The following is a 22,692-nucleotide window of genomic DNA, read 5'->3' on the forward strand; positions in this document are numbered from 1 at the left end:
GAAATTTAAATTGAAATTATCTACTTGGGCTCATTGACCCTTAACACATGTACCTAGGGTGATAACTACTTTTTCTCTTAGTACCATCTTTCTATATTTTTCTTACCTATAAGGTGTCTAATTCATTTTGAAGACAAGACAGGTTACTTTCAGCAAGCAGCAGAGTAAATGGTAGTTTGCAGTCCCTGCAGATTTATATTGAATGGCCATGTGATCCCTAAATTGTATTGAAAATTGTAAAGTTAATGAAGTATTTGTGTTTTGAAGTAATAATATGAGATGTATTGTTTAAATTTCAATTATATATCATGCAAAGGTCTTTAGTTGCCTTTAGTTGCCTTTTGCTACATGTTTAGATAATCTTTATCAAACCTTTCAACTATAATTGCATCACCTCCATACTAAATGTTATCTTTCACCCCATGTTTAGATAGTCTTTTAATTTAACCCTCCAACTATAATTGCATCACCCTTATACCAATCTTTATGTAATCTTCTGTCATATAGCATGATATAAGACACATGCTATTCAAAAAAACAAAAAAAGAAGAGATAGGATCTCAAATTGTAGATTCAAGCTGGATTACCTTTAAACTTGGCTCACAAAAGGGTCCATATTTTAAAAAATATTCAATCAATTTTGCCATATTATTTATGCCAGAAATTCAAACTTTAACAGGAATTAAAGTTTCTCACATATAATTGCATCCCTGCCATTCTCTCTCCCAAACGAATATTACACGCAAAATATGAAAAATCATAATTGAAGCAATTCTTTCGTATGTTCCAACATTACAAGTAGAAAACCACCTTTGTAAGATATCTGAAATGGTATGGTATTGATACAGCCGCCTCTTGTATGGTATTATTTTCACATTCTTAGTTTCATATATTTTTCAGGCAACAAAAATAACAAATATTGTCAAAAAGATAATTAATACAAAAAAAATCTTGACCATTAACCACCGGTTGGATGATATCCAATTAAGGTAATTCAGTAATGCTCCTTGTGCTCCTTCAACATTTGCTAAAGTTTCATCCATATTCTCATCAATCCTGCAAATAGAGGCAACATCCATTGCAACATTTAATTTTGCAAAAGCTTCCCTGGACTGTTTAACAAAATGTGCATGTGTAAGTATATTGAAAACCTGATCGCTATTTCTCCTTGCTGAGCAACCATAGTAGCAAGCTGCTTAAATATGTTACTCAGTTCCATAATAGTTGATTCCACATTCTGGAGAGCTTCAGCCCTGCTTTGCATGTAGTTGCCCTGTTCAGGAACCATTTCTTGTTGAACTTGTGTTTGTGTTCTAGGAAATGTAGAAGGCTCTCCACTTGAATGATGCCTTCATAAGAAAGCAAAGCACCTTTCAGAATTAAGTATTAACAAAATCTGATCCCAAATAACAAAATAGAGGAAAGCACTAACATTGTTCTCTTATTAATCAAGTATTAGTCTTCTGAGCTGCTCATTTGTCCAATGAAAAACATGCAAAAGAAGATAGAGAAAAGTACTGCCTCTATAGATAACGTCTGGATTGGTACTCTTAAACCACAAATCACAGATAGTTTTGCACTTGAAACCTGAATTTTGAAGGAAAAAACAAAAGTAAAGACTGCCCAATTTGAATTCTTCCACTTAAAACAGAACTAGCATATTTCAAATATATATCACAATAGATATGTGAAAACATATATAAGTCTCACCAAAAATTGTAGTTACCATGGATTTGTGGGAAAATGGCATAGTCTTAAACGCTAAGCTAACATAAAATGCTAACACTAACTTGCTAATATTAGATGTGAGTTGATAATCGTAACATAAACATTCACAAATGGGATTCATCAGGCTCATCCTTCATGGGGTGGTTTTCTTCTTTACTCGGGAGATTCCCTTAGTCGTAGGTAGATTAGTTAGAAGCCACATGATAATCGCAACGACAGTCTAACCAAAATCAAAACAAAGGATAATTTGCTTCTACCAGAAAACATGACAAATAGAATCTTACCTCGACAACAGGAAACGGTAACTATGTCATGGTTCTATAGATTAACTCGCTTCTTTGCAAAAATATATTGTCCATTTATAACAAGTATAGCAGTTGAACTCCACCATACGTGTTTGCTAGAATTTTTTTCATAGGACTGCTTCCATACCTTTCTATATTTACTCATCAAATTTCAGCCACGTATGACAGTCCAGCAAATGGGCTCTAGATTCAATCTGAATAGAGATGCATTGCTTGCATAATATATTCCCATGAAAGGTTCTAAAAATATTTAGCAATGTATGAAATTTTGTTGTTTATGACAAAGAAGAATGTCTTCAATTGTAAATAATCCTGAAATGCTCATATACTAATTCTGATTAACAGTCAGTGGTTAACTGTTTTGGAATCATTGACAAGCAATCAATGGAAATCTTTTGAACTAGAAGATCTTAATGTGTTATCACCTTTGGTTCAGAAACTGTGAAGAAGATCCATTTGCCCATGGAGGGTTAACACTCAATCTGCTAGAAGTACCCAGCCCCAGATATCGTTGTCGTAAAGAAGAATTTTTCACATCCTTAGAAGCAGTAGTAGTAAACAGCTGTCTTCTATTTTCATGCACCTTCAAGTTCTACAAGTGTCATCCAATACTAATTTTTCAGGCTCACAAGATCCGAACCATCAGATGTCCCCAATCAAGGGATTTATCAATCATATGGTTAACATGAATCAAATCTGTCCCTAGAAAAGGTTCAAAGCTTGAAGAAAGGTCAAGCTTATTTATTGAAGGTGAAATTTGTTAGTCATACCTCAGTGCGGATGGTCAGTACATCCTTGAACTCTTTAGTAGCATTCATCAAGCGATTCTTTAGGTTATCTACAACTGTAATAGAATGCTCTGTCGTTTGTTTTGAGATGTTCCCACTTACGTTTTGAGAATCGCAGAGAACTTGCAGATCTGCAATGGCAGAGCTTAAAGCACTAATATCATGTTTGATGATTGCTGTAAGCTCTTGAATCTCTATGGCTGGATCATCAAACATGGATGTCCTTTTTGCTACTGTAGTCATAACATACAAAGTGTCAAATTTTCTCAGAAAATCAAAGTTACATTTTCACCCTAATGCCCATGTGAAAAACCATACTTACAACTAAAAGTCTAAAACATATAAATGTTAAATAGTGCACACAACACAACCTAAAGATGGAAAAATAGTGTTACAGCCTACTATGGAAAAGCAATCAGAATAACCTAGTACATTCTCGACTTTAGAGTGGAAGAAATATATATCTAAGTATAAAATGGGGAGTAGAGTGCAAAATTTATATGTGATATAAGTAGCATAGAAAATGCAGAATAGCAATTTCTGAATGTATTACTCCAAAGTAAACAAAACCAAACAATGTAAGCAAGAGAGTGGAACTAGAAATATGATAATAAAAAACAAGCTAATAGAACCAGTCCACTCAACATGATGTGGCAAACATGTTACACCTTCAACTATGGGAGACTTTTAAATTCAAGATGGCAAAATGTTAATGTCAAAGAACATACAAAAGTTGGTAAAGTTCATTGTAACGTCATGCATATTCAAAGCTTGCATCAAGAATTCACTCCCTCAACCTAGGACTAACCGTTTGCCATTAAGTAGTCCTTTTACCACTCTAACTTACTTTATATTCTTTTTTTTTTTTTTAAATACCCATTTTCATACAATGGCTTTCCTTTCCTTGAGCAACTCAGCTAGATCCCACATGTCACATTTGTCGATGGTCTTTATTGCATCTTTCATGGCCTCTAACAAAGACTGATGCTCATTTGAAGGCAACTTCTTTCATAGATATAGGTTCATTGTCAATACATGATAAACAACTACTCAACTGTAATCACAATCACAAGGGCTATAGCTTTCATCCGGATTACTTTTCCTTGTGTATCTTTGAAGAGGTGTAATAAGAGGCTCTTGTGGTTTGTCATTGCAACTTGAATTTAAACCTTCTGCTTCCTCAACATGTCCATCATGTTGTTATTCTATTTTTCCATCTTCATGTTTATTGATTTTAATATCAAAATGCACTATTATGTTTGGCTTCACACGAGGTTGTTCATCCCCTCAGCTACTTGAAAATAACATCCTTTGAATATAATATTTTTATTACTACAAGATCCCAAAGCTTATCACATTTAATGGTCTCACCCAGAGTTCCCAAATTCACCGCGAGTCAGGCGAGTTCGCCAAGTTGGCGAGTCGAGCCAAGCTCGGCGAGTTTTGCTGACTCGGGACTCGGACTCGGCGAGTTTTGCTGACTCGGGACTCGCCTGACTCGCGATTCAGGCGAGTTATGGCAAAACTCGCCGAGTCCAAGCTCCAAAACTCGGCCACCACAAGTCAATGTTTTGACTTGTTTGACAAGTTAGTATCTTCGTCAGGATTCATATATGGAATATAACATTTAAGTATAAGTGACATTTCCTTATGTCTTTTGTCACTTATACTTTAAGTTATATTCCATATATATTGTCAGGATGTTTGAGAGTGGTTTCGGACCTCCATGAGTTATAATGCAAAATCTAGTTTTTGGAGGATCCTTCAAATTTCCAGACTTAGTCAAATTTCAGGCCATTTCAGGATCAGGATGACATTCCAGACTTTTAAGGCAAGTTCACTCTGACCTTGATGTAAGGGATGGGACCTAGGAGGACACTATGCATTCAACCAAGGTTTGATTTAGCAACTTGAAGCGTGACCAGATAGTACACAAAAACCCTAGGAATGATCTAAATAACCCCTAATCACTCAACTGACCTAAACTCCTTCACTCCACCTTGAGGAGATCCATCTGATTTGATGACCTTTGAGAAACTCAATCCCTTCAATGCAAAGGCTAAGACACTAAAACGACCAACAACAAAACTAAAAGAGCTAACCTTAGAAAGCAAAAAGTGGGGGTCTTCATTTGCAATGGGGCGATGTGTGAGTACCTCACAATAGGGATGTTTCTTAAAATTTTGAAAAAAGGGGGTGAGTTGGGGATATTTCCTACCTATCCCCACATCCCAAAAAATCCCCCCATGGGGCACAAGGTTATTTTTGGCAAGGGACATGTCTCTGAGGAGCATATTTCAAACCCTTCTGGCCTCACAATTCCCCCTTCCATCCAACATATATATAGCCTAAAAACTAAGAGGTCCAAGAAAGACCAAGGTCAACTATAGTCCCAAGGTAAAACCTAAGTTCAAAAAGCACACTATTTAATGCTACCATACACAAGCATTCCTTACAGTTTCCAAGTGAAGATGTTCATGATGTCTCATGTTGGTGCTCCCAAAATTTCAATTTGGCCAAAGAAAATACTAAACAAAAGCCCCAAACAAGTAGATACTCTACCAGCATGCCTTTCATGGCATAACAAGCTAGCACACATTATAATTGGGCTTTATTCAATAATGGGTGCATGAAACAAGTTTTAAATTGTTAAAAATCTCTTAATTTTGAGGTTTTTTTAATTTTGCCGAGTCATTGCTGAGTCGTTGCCGAGTCATAGCCGAGTCACGAGTCAAGTCGGCCTTGCCGAGTCCGAGTCTGGGAACTTTGGTCTCACCATTACTCACAAAAACACATCGGTTGGCCTTGAAATCAAGCTTAGAACATTTTTCTTCAAAATGAACATGTCTCATTGCCAAAAACTCTAAAACTGATGATCATTTACCTATCCATACTTTATAGGGAGTATTATCAACAAGAGTAGAAGTAGTGACCTGTTCCCTAAACTACTTTAGCCTAAAAATGTTGTTTAATCTTAACACTAAACATTCTTATAGTCCTATCCATTTAAGTCCTAATTATCCTCTCTGCCACTCAATTTTTCTGTGGGATATATGGAGTTATTTCTGTCTAGTGAACCAATGAATATCTAGAATAATCATCAATAAAGGAAACATAGTAGCAAGACTTTCCAATCAACACATTCATAGGACCAAAAATATTACAATGAATAACCTTATAAATTTGTTCATCCCTAGTACTCCATATTTATATGATATTCTATGTTGTTTACATAAACAATATTGATAGAAATAAAAATCAATCGAGTAACTAGAGAAACCATCAACCATCTTATTCATGAGGGTTTTGAGACCCTTCTCAGCTATGCAATCCATCCTATGGTGCCACAACTTACACAAAATAGAGTTATCAGTTACACTAACAAAGTTAAAGAATGTAGATGCATCAAACCTAAACAAGGTGCCACTCCTAGTGCCTCTAACTATCACGAAATTCTCCCTACTTGTAATCACTCTTCTCAAACATAACATGCACCCTTGAATCATTCTTTTTTTTAATATAGAAATTAATTTCTTAGCTGCAGTGAAGAGCACACAATTATACTGAGAGGGGTGTGGGGGAGATGTGAATCAGGATATAATAACAATCTTTTAATTTTCAAAAATTGATTAGTCACAAATGCAATACTTCAAAACTTATTCATTCACAGTAGTTACATAAATGTAAGATCAAGCAATTAAGAACACAATTTATGTGGAGACTCTTGCAGGAGAAAACAACAGCAAAATATTGCTTATATATAAATCTCTCTTCGAAGGCACCAAACCCCTTTAGATGATTCGTAGGCACCAAACCACTGGAGATACCAATCCCAAGAACTGAGAACCAACTTAGCAAGAGACACCAATATATTTTTATGAGAAGCACCAACCTCTAAAGACAAGAATTAGGTCTTATTAAATCTGCTACAAATCTGCCTTAGATGGCTGCTCCAAATATCTTCAAGATCTGCCTTAACTCTCTCAAAAAATCTGGTCAAAATATATCAACAAATCTGCAACATTTCTGCTCAAGATCTTGCAATCATTCTCCTTAAATAAACCACTCTAAGATCCACATCAATTCACCTTCAGGGTCTTCTCTTTAGTCTGAATCCTTCAAAAACTTCTGCTCATAAGGTCTGCAACAATCTTCTCACGTCCTTCAATTATTTCTGCTCACAAGGTCTGCAATAATCTGCTCATATGTCTGCAACAATCTTCAATAATGACATCTCATCTATGCTCCTTAGATCTGATTCTAAGGCCTGGACAAGATCTGCTATTAATGGGAATGATATTCAAGTGAAAGACCTCAAATGATCTCTTATATATACAACCCATGCACCTCTTTACCAACGGTTGCATCTCTCAAGAATGGGCTGGCCAAGATAAATATTTTATTCAAGTTTGATTTGCCTCCAAAACTGGGCGGTCAACTCCACAAGGTTGGCCCAAAGGGCATGAAATATACAGTGTTTGCAGAGTCCAGAGGCGAGTCGCCCTTGCCGAGGCCCATGGCCTCTGGACTCGAACTCAGCCAAGTCTGGCCAAGTTTTGGCAGACTCGCCGAGTCTGTCAAACTCGGCAGACTCCCCGAGTCTCGTGGGTCAGACTCTGCCACGCAGGGAGAAAATAATAAGTTAAAAAAAAATGACATTAGTGGCAATGGCAGAGGCAGTGGCAGTGGCGATGGCAGAGGAGGAGGCTAGAGCATGAGGAGACCCATTGGAGGACCTCGAGGATGATGTGGATGAGGATATGGATGTCACTGAGTGTGAGCCTGAGCCTCAGACACAGGCAGAGATCATGGCTACAAAACGTTCCAGGACCTATCTTAGGCGCACACGTAAGATAGTTGCGGGGTCGACTGATATTGGCTCCTCTGAGCCTTAGACTTCTAGGCTCTAGCTTTTTATGTTGAATTTGATATATGCTTTGAACTTTTGATGACATGGATTTCATATTCCATGAATTTTGTAGACATTTGACACTATCTATATTTCTAATGTGTTATTTAGTTTAGCTTATTTCCTTCAGCGCGAGCCTAAAATTTGCATTTATGCTTATGTGATCAATGTAAACTTGTGTATGTGCTTCTATTTGATGAGATTATTGTGTCTTTAATGCTTATTTATTAAAAAATGCATGAAAGTGTAGGATTTTGCCAAGATCAAGGGCACAATGAAAAGCATAAAAAGAGAGACAATAGAATGACAAGAACAAAACTGTATTCTCATCAATATGCAAATGATCAACTGGATTAACCAATACAATGAATATAGGCCTGCTTATATAGGCAAGGCCATATGGATGTACGAGCACACAATTATGACATGTGGCTCAATGAGAAACAAGGGTAGGTAAGAAATACTAGGGGTAGGTAGGAGAAATAATATAATATTCCATGAGGTGGATGATCCACCGAATGTGGAGTGTAACAGCAAAATAAGACCACAAAAGGTGGAATTTCTCCTACAAGCTCTATCCCTATGTGCACACTTCCCTAAGTGTCTCAAAACCAAACTACGAAGAGATGCATTATCCTAAGTTAACTTAAGTAAAGTGTAATAATATCCATAATGAATATTTATTTACACCAACAAAAAGAAGTTTAAAATCGTTAAAAATCTTTGAATTTCTTGGGTTTTTCAATTTGCCGAGTCTGGGCGCCGAGTCCGAGTCCGAGTCAAAAATCAGCTTGCTGAGTCCGAGGCTTGTAACTATGGAAAAATATTTTATTTTATTTGAATTTACTTCCCAAGATGGACACACATATCAAGGAGGTCGACGCTATCAGAATTAAACACATTTTATTTCATTTTCATTTTCAAAAACACCAAAAAGAGGCGCCAAACGTCTACATGTCAGCCAGCATAGAGAATTAATGTTCTTCAAAAAAATTCCCTCTTTCTATAATGCTTCCTCTTGACATTAGTGACATCATTTTCCCTTTTCCAATAACTCTCTCTCAACTTAGAATCAATGGCAATGAATTAGCTGATCTATCTTTGAATTGTCTTTTCCATGGAGCTGAAAGATAATAAAATGAATAGCTCCCCCTGAATTCATGCTTCTCCTCAATGAAGTGCATGAAGTGCAGTTTGCACAAGCATGGATTCTTCTCATTATTTTTCTCATGTCCTCCATACTAATATAATTTTCTTCTTTTGTTTATCCATGGTATTATTCATGGTGTCCTGTTTAGTTGGTTTCACAAAACCACTTCTACAATATTGTGCTTTGTGCCCATAATTGTTACATTTATAACATATGACATTATAATCCACAAAGAGGACAAAAGAATTATAGTTCCTTCTTGAAAACCCATAAGAACTTCTATTTTTGTTCCAACCATAATGTGCTTCTGTAATAGCCCTTGTGGATCTTCTTAAAATTTTGTCAATTATTTAGTCAATTGTGATTTAGTCTGGTTGGTATATAATCTACAAACCTTCTTTAATTAGATTAACAAGAATATGAACAAACTTAAATGAATGTATCAGTATGAAGACAATATTAAACAACTTTCCTTATGCATAAAAGAGTAAAATTCTGTTATACTGCATGATGTCCACCAATATAAGGAGGTCTGATATGACCTCTAGAAAGTATATAAATCTGCTGAGAGTTAACTGGATCATTATATTCTGTCCAATTATCACCAGAACTGATATTGATGGTCTGAGTTCCTGATCTGACTGCTTTTCCTGAATTATATCCTTATAACCACACATTTATGGATCTGATTGTATATAGAATACAAGTATCTATATCTGATCGCTCTCCCTGAACTGACTTCTCAAACTCATGTGATTTCTAACGCTGTCTCCGATTATTATTCTCTTTACTCCTGTGTCTATAGCCCTGGAAATGATGATAATATACCATCAATTTACCTGGCAGATTGATGGCTCTCTTGACCGCTTCTCAATCTGAATTGAATGTATAAAATAATTCTTTGATGCCTCTTTGTGAGCTATGATTCTCCTCTCATAGCTATTGAAGGGACATGATGTGAGGAGTTGTATCTCACAACAGCCATGTCTCTTCCCACACTCAATTGGTTGTCTCTAATCAGACGTCTTACTTGTTTACTAACAAGTAACAACATCATTTAATGAATTAATTATTCCTTGATCAAACTTGTTTCTTTCTTCTTGGACAGCAATAACCTTAATCTAAACCATTGTTGAACTACTCGCCAAACACAAAAACTCACCAAGGCCCGAAAAAAAACTCAGCAAAAAGTCAGTAAAAACTCAGCAACTTAAAAATTTGTTTAAATTTAATTAGAAATGCATTTTTTTGAAATTCAATGAGGAGATGCACCCAATGAGTCAATAAATGAGTACATAAAAGAAACAAGCTGAGTATGGACATATTTGTTGATTTAAATGCAAACTAGGTACAAAATGGCATCCTCATGTGGAATGTTGATGGCTAATAGTCTAAAACAAAATGAAATAGCAAATTGCTTTTGTAAAACTAAAAGTAAATACTAAATCAGAACATTTTACATCTTCCTCTTCCCATCTCTAGTGAAAACTAAGGGAGAGGTAGAACTAGAGGGTCTAGTCCTAAGAGTCCGATGTGGCTCCTCCACCTCGCCAAAACAAGGTTGAGGGTAGCACCCCTTGCAAGGGTCTGAGGGTGAGAGAGAGGTCTAGATCTTGGGGGAGAGAGGAGGGAGAGAGAAAGTGGTAGAGAGAGGGGATAGAGGAAGAGTGATAGGGAGATAGATAAGTCTAGAATTAGGGGTAGATAAAGTTATTAAAGTAATATTTAGTTATTTGATGGTCATTCAGGAATCTTAAGGTTTCTTAGTTTCTAATCTCACTTTTGTTTACAATTGTTTCTTTTAGAAACATCGTTTTGTAATCTCTTTATATGTACATTTCAAGTTCATAGCTAATTCAATCAATTACCAAAACATGGTATCAAAGAGAGCGAGAGAATGCTGATAGGAGCCTACTAATTACTGAAATTTGACTGTCTGAAAATTTAAAAGACCTTTTAAAACCTAGAATTTGCATTATAACTCCTAGAGATCTGAAACCACTCTCAAACACAACCAATATATAGACGAAATATAACTTACATTATACTTAAATGTTATATTTCATGTATATATTCTGATGAAGAAAATGAGACTGACTTTAAATAAAATTAGATGATTTTTCGACATGTTTAGGCCTCTTTTTTTTATGCAGCCAAGTTTTTGCCAAAGACTCGCTGAATTTTTGTGCGAGTTTATGGCGTAAATACTGGTCGAGTAGAAAAACTAGCGAGTTTTTCAAGACTTGCCAAGTACTCTACGAGTCTTCCATCTATGATCTAAACTATTTAATGTGTGTAATGTCCATGATTTGTCATGCCTTGCGATGATGGCACCATCCGTGGTTGACTTGCTTTAGGGATCGAATTGGGCTATTTCAACTCCAAAATCTCTTGCCTTGTGACCAAATTGATTGCATGAAAAGAAAAAAAAAGAGATGATAGAGCCTAGTTATATGTGGCTGTCTTTGATGAAAGGGCCTTCTAAAATTGTCCTTGTTTCCATTTGGAGGTAGATTGTTCTATTGTGGGACTTTATTCTCCTTGTTGTCATCCCTTTTGGTGGAACTCTTGAGAGCCTTGATGTAGCTTGTCTTCTTTTGATCTTCAACAAAACCAAGACCAGTCTTAATAAACGGTGACCTTTGCAAATTGATGATACCATCCAATATTTTGGTGCTTTTGCCAAACATCAAGCTTTGATTCAATTGTTCAACAGATTTCTCCAATTCCTTTCTTAAGGAGACAATTTCAAGCTCCAATTTTTCACAATCGTCTTTGCCTTATGTTGATCTCTTATAAACTCCTCAATATATTTTCCCTCTTCTAATTGAACTTTCATATCTACAATCATTTTATCCAACTTTTTTTAACTTTCACTAACCTCTTGAATTTGTAACTTTTGAATTTTTTTACTTGAGCTTCTCGTTTTCTTTGTAAGCATAGTCGAGTTCTTCCTCAAGATCTACTTCCTCTTCATCTTCATCGCACGCCTCCTTTTCTTCTTTCTCTTCATCTTTATCATCCTTTACTTCCATTGCCAAGTATTTCTTCACCATCACTGCTTGAATATTTTTCACTACTTTCCTTCGATGAGCTATTATCTTTCCTTGAATAAAGATTCTTTTTGTAATCACAAAAATCTTTCTTTTTCTTTTCATATCGACCTTGTTTGTAGCCCTTCTTTTGTTGATACCTTCTTCCTTTCTTTATGTAGTGATCCTCTTCATCGTTGCTGCTTTCACTCTTACCCTATGGACACTTAAAAGAAAAATGACCAATTCTACCACAATTAAAACATTTGAATGGTGACTTACCTTGATACTTCCCAAATCCTTTTTCTAGCTTTCTCATGAAGTGATCTTCTTCATTTGTTTCATTGCTTGAGCTATCAATTGGTTCATATGCTTTATTCTTTTCCTTAACACTTTGAAAGTTGCCTACCTTTTTGATAGCTTGCCTTCAATCCTCATTTCATAGGCAATAAGAATCCCATGCAACTCATCCTTTGTCAATGTATCCAAATCTTTCATTTCTGTTAGAATATGTTATATTCTTATTGTTAATGGTAAATTATGTAAATATCTTGTAATATTAGATTCTTTCTATTTTTACGATTGTTTCTTATTTAGAAACATCATCTTTGTAAGCTCTATAAGATATTTCAATCTTTGTAAATAAATTATGCAATATTTTACCAATTGTCAGAAGAAAAAAAATTCAAAAATTTTGAAAGGAATTTTAAAAAAGTTTCTTCTGCGTTTCAAATTTTTCTGGGTGAATTTTTCTAGTTCGTGGGTTTCTCTTCTACTAGCCACAATGCCATTCTCTTTTTGTGACTTCATTTTTGCAAACTAGAGCCCTCATCGTGTGATTTCTAGATCTGTTTGCCCGCAATTTGGCTCTCTTTTTTCATCTCCCACGATCTTCAGGTTTTTGCATCCATTTCTTCCTCTGTGTTTGACACAATTTAAATCGTGGGGCTCTTTGGTCAGCATTCTGCAACGACACACAAAAGGAAAAAAAATTAGCGGTTTTCTGACCTTTTTCGTGTTTTAGGGCATTTTTCGTGGTTTTGCGGCTCCATCCACCTACGTGACCTCCAGCACAACGGCCATGTCGTCTTTTTATTTCTCTACGATGCCATTTTGTCTCTGCATGCAACAATATCTACGTTTCGCGATTTTTTATTTCCGCCACTCCTACTCTTCGGGGCGATTCTTTTCTGTGCGATTTAAAAATAAAATAAAATTGCGGCATGTGTTTTCTGACGGCGGCTTTGTTTTGCGGATTTCTCTTTATGATCTACTTTTTTCCATGATTTTTCACAACCTTGCTCATGGATCCAACCAACTAGGGTTTTATCAAAATCCTCAGATTTTGTAGTCGAAATCAAATTTCACCTACATATTCTTTGTGGGTTTTTTGCGAGGATTTCTGGGTCAACCGAATTTTTTTCTCAAAATTCGTGCCATCCATACTTCGTATTTTTCAAAGTTTGTACCTGATTTTGCCTCTATTTTTGCATTGGGATCCGTGCCTCAGATTTTGTCTTCAACTTTTCACCTTTCAAAATTTCGTGTTTTTTGTGCCTCGAAAAGCGTACAAAATGGAGTCATTGACCAACTTAATGTTGGAAGGTAGTCAAAGATTCAACAACAAGAATTATAACACTTGGAAGCAACGCATGCTTACTATTTTTTAATATGTTTGTCTTGATGATCTTGTTTTCGGAAAAGAGTCTTGTCCTACCACAACCAGAAAAGATCAAGATAAGTTTGATGAGCGCAATCGGGAAGCCGTCATGCTTCTCAAGCTCTCCGTCACAGATGACCAATTGCCTCAAATTCCCTCTGGCAAGTCAGCATCAGATATCTGGAAGCACCTAAAGGAATTGCATGAGATGTCCGACAAAAGTCTAGCGTTCTTCTTGAAGAACCAGTTGTTCTCTATCATGATGGATCAATGTATGTCCGTACGAGAGCATCTCACGAAGATTAAGGACATTTAAGATCATCTTGAAGCTATTGGTCAAAAATGGAGGAAGAGGATATGGTAGTTATAACCTTGAAGAGTTTGCCTAAATCCTATGAGCACTTCATAGAAACTCTCAACATTACCTCAACGAATGTTGATCTGAAATTTCCAAATTTATGCACCAAACTTCTACAACAGGATCGTTGGAAACAACAGTTTGGTAGCAGTGCCACTTTGTCCTCCTCAGAACAAGCCTTTGTAGCCAAATCCTTTCACAAGGATAAAGGCAAATCTCAGTCATCTCAGTAAGAGGGCTCCAGTCAGTCTCAGGATGGTTCGAAGACGAAGAAGGTTCAATGCAACTACTAATGATCAAGGATTGTCACAATCGTTCGGCTTCTGAACAACGAAAGCAAGGAGGGTCTCAGCCTAAAGCCAATGTCGCTGAGCACACAAAGCAGAAAGAGTCTGCCTTTTACGCCTTCATGGCTAAAAGGCCTGCAAACCATGTGAAGTCTTTTGCCTGGTATATAGATTTTGGTGCATCTCGACATTTCACTCATCGGTGTGATTGGTTTACAGATTTCTCTCCCTATACTGATTTAGTCATTTTTGGAGGAGGTGAAGAGTATACCATTGTCAGCAAGAACAACGTTCAGATACAGTCTGGTGGGAGGAATCTTATATTCCTCAATGTATACTACATTCCTAGCATGGAACTAAACCTACTCCGAGTGAGTCAGATCATGCGACATTCTCCTTAGCTTGATGTGATCTTCAGTTCACACAAGTGTTCGATTGTTGATCGTGCATCTCGCACTACTATAGTTGTTGGCATCGAGGATCATGGTCTATACAAACTTGTGGATACGAGTGATTCTCTTGAGCATGCTTTTGTAGCTAAATCCTCCTCTATCAACAGTCTCTGGCTTTAGCGATGTGGTCACCTAAACACTCACTACCTTGCTCAGCTTGTTCGGGAAGATTTAGTACATGGCCTTGTTATCACTTGAACCTGCACCCCTGTTTGCTAAGCTATCAACTCAGCAGGCTTGTGACACATGGGAACCCTCCTAGGCCTGCGGGTTGCCTAAAAATTGGAGTGAACCTCCAGAGTAAGCTGGTTCTTTTTAAATTCTGCACCTAAACTAACAGTTTCTTCAGGGAAAAGAGTAAGGAGGAGAACATGTAAAACTGAAATCTAAATCTAAGGTGATTTGCACCAGATGATATGTTGAAATCCAACTAAGCAAAAGATACACAGTATAACAGTGATAATAAAGCTCTTTTACACTAACCAACAACCCATGATCTTTGCATCAATACTTCATAAGAAGGCTGGATAATCACAGTCCTAAGAGGAAAAACTCCTTTCACAACCTAAGACTGGTAATTACTAAAAAACACAGCTTATGACCTGCAAGAACATATGTATTTCTGTATAAGGCATCAACAGAAAGTGCAATTTTAAGGGGGGCAAAAAGCCAACCACAAAGAACTGACTAACACTAAAGACACAATAACAGAAAAGATGAGAAGTAGAGAGGTAAGCCAAGCTATTATCCCTGCCAAAAAGGTATCACCAAGCTTTATAATTCCTGAAAATGTGTTACAAAAACATTCCTTCCTGCAGAGAGAACTCAAAAATTACAGTCTGCTAAAAAGATGAATGAAGAAGAACCCCCTAAAAAAATGAAGTCTTCTAGAATATATGCTTTTGCCAAGGCAGTCAAAAAGACTCCACCTCCTCCTCTTAGGTCGAGCAGACTCAAAAAACCCACTTTTAGGGCCCAAAACATGTCTGAAAGGGAATGTACTTGAGCCAAAAAGTCAAGCCACCCATACTATAACCATAATAGCCCTTAAATGCATCATAAATGACTCTGAAATATCCCTGACAGGCCTGCAAGCCTTCATAAATGCAAAAAATATCTCTCTTTGACCTCCTAATAAATGAAAATAAATATCTGTTAAAGTGATTTAAAAAAAATCATTACCTAATTGAACATTTGTTTGATTTTATTTTTATATATTTAAAGTAAAGATTTTAATAACATAAAAACAATAAAATTATTTCATTAAAGTGATAAATAAAATAAATCACTTTAATAAGATAATTTTATTAACTTTATTTATTAAATAATAAATGTAATTTAGAAAATATATTTTATAAAGTGTTCTATTTTTTTTCACTTTAATAAATAATTTTCTTTATTATATTTATTACATTTTTACTTTAAATATAAAAAGGGAAAAACAGATGTTTAATTTGGGTAATGGTATTTTAGACCATTTTAATGAAGATGCATTCATTTACATTTATTTTTTTAAAAAATACATATTTCTTAAGTGATTTATAATATCACTTAATAAGATATTAGATGAAATAAAGTATTAAGTGATATTATAAATCACTTAATAAGCATGCTAATAGCTTATTAGATGGTCTCTTGCATTTCACGTGGCATAGAAAGGAGAAAAATAAAAATGCAAAGGCAAACATGCCTTAAGGCAATTCGATGATATTTTTAGGGGAAATATAACCCTAAAACTCTCATTTCACTCCTCATTTTGCATTCGATTTTTTGGAAACTTCACTTGGAAGCTCTGCTGGGCGCCGCTAGGGTTTGGACTGGGCATGAAAGGAGGAAAATTGGTCATTTGCTGTTGCTGGGCGTAATTCTAAGTGCTGGGCCTATGGGGCGTTTGCAGCCTGATCTCCTTTCTTTGCATTTGTTGATTCTGGGCACATTTTGTTGACGCTGGTAGTTTAAACTTGCGAATTTCTTCGCCCCTCCTTGGCATTCGACACTTATCTCTGCTGCTGTGCACGATTTTCTGAGAAATGTCGGGGTGCCGCCATGAGGGGTTTGGAGGTTGAAAAGAACTGTGACTATCCGACAGATTTGAAGGCATATTTATGATATTTCTTGTGTGCTGGGCTTGATTCCTCCTTGGCATTTCTCTGCTGGGCGCTGCCATGTCTGATTTCTTGAAAACTTTTTAAAGGGGGGAAACTAGGCGTATTTCACAGCTTTCAAAGATTCGAATGGGCCTTTTGCAAAAAATAATGCAGACTTTCAGACTGCCGTGGTAAGCCTTATCACCTGTGAATTCTCATTATACGAAAATTATGCCTTTATAGTTGTTTATATGAAAAGACCATTGTTTGACAAAGCAATGCGTGAGATTGCTTTTCCTGGATTTCTGCATTTGTTGGGCATTTTCGTTTTTTATCTCTACTGTAACGTGATCTTCTTGCTGGGCACTATGTTTGACCGTGGCTTGATCTCTGCATATTCCACCTATTCTGAGAAAATACTGGAAACCCTCTGTCTTCATTTAGCAATTTGATCTTTCTCAATTCTGAAAATAATTTTCTGAGCATAATTCCTTTCGAAAATAATGGTTTAATCAAATTTTTCTAAAAAAAATACTGAAAAAAAATGTGAAAACAATATTGCTGTGTGCTGGCCATTAATGGCTGCTTCAGGCGATTTTCCCTCTGTTTCCATTTAATTCGATCTGTTCTGTTTTGGTTCTGATTTTCTCTATGGACTGAAAATGGTGGAAAAAGCATTATAAACCCTCCTTTTGCTTTTCGAAAATTGGTCTATGCCTGAAACTGTTACAAAAATATTCATTTTCTGAAAACTCCAGTAGCTCTAGTAAAAGCAGATGATGCTTCTCTTCATTTTTATCTCATTTGGATTTCAAAAAAAGAAAAGATAATGGCATTTAGCAATTCTTTACACATTCAGCTCATATCTGAAAGGCTTATATTGTAATGGTTGAAAATCCTTGATTATCATATCTTCAACGTTGATGGTTGCTTATGTCATAACACCTTATGCTTGATGTATTTCCATCATTGTTCGGCCACTAGTATTAACCCAGAACACTGAAAATTCATTGCTGCTATGATGTTCTTTTTTGACATGACTGATTTTGCCATCTCTGAATCTGCTGTGACTGTTCCTTTCATGATTTATCTCAAAAATAAAAATCTTATGACTGTATCCTACAACTGCATCTAGTCATAGGGACTTACTGTATCATTACTGAAAACTGATTGCATGCCTCTAAAAATTGATCATTGTGATTTTATCTTTGATTATATGCATCCCTTCTATAATTGTGTTTAATGGTATCTTGCATTGCGTTAGAAAATGTCTTCGTTATGATTCTGAAAATGCATTGTATCCTTACTATTCGCTGCCCACTGAGTCTGAAAAACTGAATGTTGCATTTTCTATACTTAGTGTACATCGTTAAGTATGCACTGCATATCTCATTAGCATGCGCAAATACCTTGTCCACGTCCTTTAGAAAGGACAGCCTTCATTCGTGCTTATTTGCTGATCATGTGATCGCATACTTGCGTTTTGTTACTCTTTCTCTATCACCAGCTCTGACATGACTTAATTGTATGAGACCTTGCTATTGTTTCATATGAGCTGGGCTCAACCCTTGTGAGAGCCTCATTTATCCCCACTCATTTGTGAATTTTATGACCAGCAAGCTGTCCTTTTTCCTAATCCTGCACATGAAGCAAACATGTTAGCAAAAATATGCATATGTATGGTGATTTTCCTTTGATTTGATATTTGCCTTTTGAGATCCCTCTGTGACGCTAGTTATACGCATCTGATTCATGTAGGGATTATATATATTTATGCATGCATTAGTACACATGTTAGGTATCATGCCCCCCGATCTGACATCCCTTATCAGCAAATCTGAATATAAAATTGTCTTACAAAGTAAGACTTAACAATTTTATAAAATCAAACAATGTGCTTTGATCACCTATAACATACAGTAGGGTTTGTTAATTATCATCAGCCTTAGGGGATCCACCTTTCCTTTCCTATGGTGCAACGATCCTATTCACAAACTATTAGTTAATTAAGAGAAACAATTCAATCAAACAAGGCATCTCTTAGCAAAAGTCAACTATGAATAGGCAGCGGTCAAAGAGCATGACTCTCTAGCATGGAAAAAGGATATAAAAAGATCGTCTTAGCAATTCAAAAGGGGGGATGAAAGAAATCAGACTCAAATCATCATCGGAAAAAGCCAGACAACTTCAGATATCGAGAGCCAACATATATTAATAATCTATCTGCGATCTGGTATGAAAAGAATATCAGTTAACGATATGATAATGACTACTTGAATTACTCTTTGAACAGCATATGGGTTAGTTAAGAAATCATATGTTCATATAATTTTGAGTGTATTAATAGGGGCAACTATGCATAATCTTTATATGTGATCATATAATCTCTTATACTGAATTAAGGCAATAATGCATAATCTGTATATGTTGTTTAATACTGTCAACCATAATTAAGAAATAAATGTGGAGGGGAAACAGTGGTGAGGTCCTCTCCGAAGTACGCCACCTCATGGTGGTGACTGAATGGTTCCATGAGGCCAAGGGGGCACAAGGAGTGTTGCCCTTGGGCTTCGGAGGGAAGGATCCTCAGGACACCCTACTGCAGTCATCCGAACTTCCCTATCATGATTGGCTATGGGAGTTAAAGAATTCATATTATAGGGCAGAAGATGAAGGTAGTATGGTGAGGGGAACGGCTACAGGATTCCTCACTAGGTACGCCACCCCATGGTAGTGACTGAATGGTCCCATGGGGCCAAGAGGGACAGAGATCTGCTCTTGGGCCTAGGGTAGAGGAACATTCAGGCACCCTAACCTACCCCTTTGTCTTAGTCTCCCTATGGTTGAGATCCATCATTAAGTTTTGTTTATCTTATAATCAAGTTAATGTTCCTAAATCCTAGTAATGAGATCTATGTTTTACTTAGTATATCTAACAATGTTTTGTTTAATTATATTTCAATGATTATCTAACATGTTTGCAGGACCTCAATTGAGGTGATCTAAGTTGGTACATAACCCTACTCCATCTCCTACTTCCTTGGAAATTTGACTTTTAGGCAAACTAGGGCATTTGATAAAAAGGGGACATTACATTAGGAATGTAGTCAGCCATTGCTTAGAACAAATGTTCTAACACATTGTATATTTTAACTCTTTTGCAGATACCAGAAGGAAAGCAGATACGGACCAGGGTGAAGCAGCAAGACAAAGGCAACATCGAGTCTACTCCAACCGTTCCAGTCATTCAGGCAATGACTGGTTCCATTCTCAACATGCTCCCTTCATTTTTTGTACTTATGCATACATATCTGTGTATTTCTTTTCTGCACCTGATGCATGTAGCTAGTCTCACAGCTCTTTGTGTGGGACACATGTTTGAATATTAATAAAAATACTTCTCCTTTTGATGAGATGTCTCTCTCTTTTGCTGTTACAGACTAGAAGCATTTAAAAATACCATCTTTAGCTCATTCCTTAGTGCAGTTGGAACACCAAAATAAAGTAGTACACACTTGTTTCATTTTGTAAAAAACTAGCATATCTTAACCTATTTTTCACTAACAGGCATACCTGAAATTCAAACTCAGAATCAGCGAGTTTGTGAAGCTTGTCAGACTGGGAAGCAGCACAAAACATCGTTCAAGGATGGTGACTCATGGCGAGCCTCTAAGGTACTACAGTTGGTCCACATTGATGTATGTGGTCCAATGAATAAACCTTTTGTTACTGGATGCAAGTATTTCTTGCTTTTTGTTGATGATTTCAGTCATAAAATGTGGATGTACTTTCTTAGACAAAAATCAGATATGTTTCCTGTATTTTAGAAATTTAAGGCCTTGGTAGAAAAAGAGTCTAGTTGTTCTATTATTACTCTTAGGTCCAATAATGGGGGGGAATTTTGTTCTACTGCTTTCTCCACTTTCTGTGATACACATGAGATAAAACGTCAGTTAACCACACCATACATCCCTCAACAAAACGGCATTGTAGAACGTCGCAACCGCACCATTACAAAAATGGCTAGGTCAATGTTGGAATACAGGAATGTTCTTAAGAAATATTGGGCAGAAGTAGTGTTTACTGCAGTCTATCTTCTTAATCGATCTCCTACATATGTCGTTAAGGGGAACACACCTGAGGAAGCCTAGACTGGTCGCAAACCTAGGATCAGTCATCTAAAAGTTTTTGGCTCTTTAGGATATGTATGGATTCCAAATGCCAAGCGCTCCAAGTTGGTCTCTAGGAGTCAAAAGCTTATGTTCACAAGTATAGTGACAACCACAAGGCTTACCGACTGATTGATGTAGACACTGATCGTCTTATCTTCAGTCATGATGTTGTCTTTGATGAAGAACGAGGACCTTTTCAACTTTCCTCGTCTAAGTAGAATTCTGAGGATCAACCTTTGAAAGCTTCTGATTTAGGTGTCCATCTTCCATTTGGCTCCCCTGATGGGAGGGATGATGCAGATTTTGAATTTGATGATGCACTACCTGAATTTCCTCCAGATGACGCTAATCTTCCACCTATTTCAAATCATGTTCCACCTCCAGTTCCAGTTATTCCTCCTGCATCTGATGTTGGATCTTCTACTCTCTAACCTAAATGGTGGGCTAAGACCATCAGTGATCTTCGTCCTGATGAGCTCATTGAGGGTAGATCGTCCAGAAACAAGAGCAAATAATAGTCTACAGTCAATTTTGCTCTCATGGCCAACATTCATAGTATTTATGAGCCTTAGACATCTGCAGAGGCAAAATAGATTCCAGAATGGGAACAAGCAATGAACACAAAATACCAGAGCCTTTTGAAGAACAACACCTGTGTTCTCTCTGATCTTCCTCAAGGGAAGAAGCCCATTAGTTGCAAATAAGGTCAAGTATCATGCAGATGGTACCCTGGATAAATACAAGGCCAGATTGGTTGCTCGAGGATTCACACAACGAGAGGGCATTGATTATGAGGAGACTTTTGCTCCTACTGCCAAGATGAGTACAATTCGTCTTCTTCTCGCTATTGCAGCTCATCAGTTTGGATGGAAAGTCCATCAGATGGATGTTAAGAGTGCCTTCCTCAATGGTGAGTTGCAGGAAGAAGTCTACATGACGGAGCCTCTTGGTTTCAAGGTTGCCAACAAAGAACATCAAGTATGTAGACTCATGAAAGCACTCTATGGACTCAAACAGGCTCCTCGAGCATGGTACATCAAGATTGATTAGTACTTGGTTGCTCATGGTTTTCAGCATAGCCCTTCTAACACTAATCTGTATATCAAACACTCTGGTAATGATGTTCTCTTTCTTGTTGTCTATGTTGATGACTTGATCATTACTAGCAGTTCAACACATTTGATTGCAGAAATCAAACAAGACCTGTGCAAGGCTCTTGACATGACAAATTTGGGGCTTCTCCATTATTGTTTAGGTGTTGAGGTTTGGTAGACTGATGGTAGCATTTTTTATTTCTCAGTCTAAGTATGCCAGGAACTTGCTTAACAGGTTTCTAATGCAGGATTGCAAACCTGCTTCCACTCCTGTGGAGACAAGACTAAAGTTGTCAGCCAAGTCCGATTCTCCTCCTCTAGATGAAACAACATTCAAGCAACTAGTGGGAAATCTCATCCATCTCACTACCACTAGACCTGATCTCAGGTTTGCAGTGAGCTACATTTCACATTTCATGACAGCCCCCAAGGCTGATCGTTGGGTAGCAACGAAGCATGTGCTGCATTATGTGAAGGGCACTTCTGATTATCGACTTCTTTACACTAGGAGTCACGATCCTAGACTCAGTGGTTTCACAGATTCAGATTGGGCAGGTTCGGTTGATGACAGGAACTCAACATCTGGGTATGTGTTCAGTTTCGGATCTGGTGTCGTCACATGGACTAGCAAAAAGCAACAGGCAGTGGCTTTCTCCTCGACGGAAGCAGA

The 22,692-nt window shown here is 36.8% G+C and overlaps 1 protein-coding gene across 1 annotated transcript in view; it reads right to left on the reverse strand.

The window, feature by feature from the left end:
- Positions 1 to 583: 583 nt before the first annotated feature.
- Positions 584 to 22,692, reverse strand: part of LOC131030598 (syntaxin-32) — a 66,493-nt gene continuing 44,384 nt past the window's right edge. The window contains exons 2-5 of the mRNA XM_057961468.2: positions 2,804 to 3,054; positions 2,459 to 2,625; positions 1,152 to 1,349; positions 584 to 1,056 (exon numbers count right to left, since the gene is read on the reverse strand). Coding sequence (XP_057817451.2) covers positions 897 to 1,056; positions 1,152 to 1,349; positions 2,459 to 2,625; positions 2,804 to 3,054 — 776 coding nt within the window. The 3' untranslated portion in view covers positions 584 to 896. The remainder of the gene's footprint in view (positions 1,057 to 1,151; positions 1,350 to 2,458; positions 2,626 to 2,803; positions 3,055 to 22,692) is intronic.

Source organism: Cryptomeria japonica, chromosome 8 (genome assembly GCF_030272615.1).
Source record: "Cryptomeria japonica chromosome 8, Sugi_1.0, whole genome shotgun sequence".
Lineage (NCBI taxonomy): Eukaryota > Viridiplantae > Streptophyta > Pinopsida > Cupressales > Cupressaceae > Cryptomeria > Cryptomeria japonica.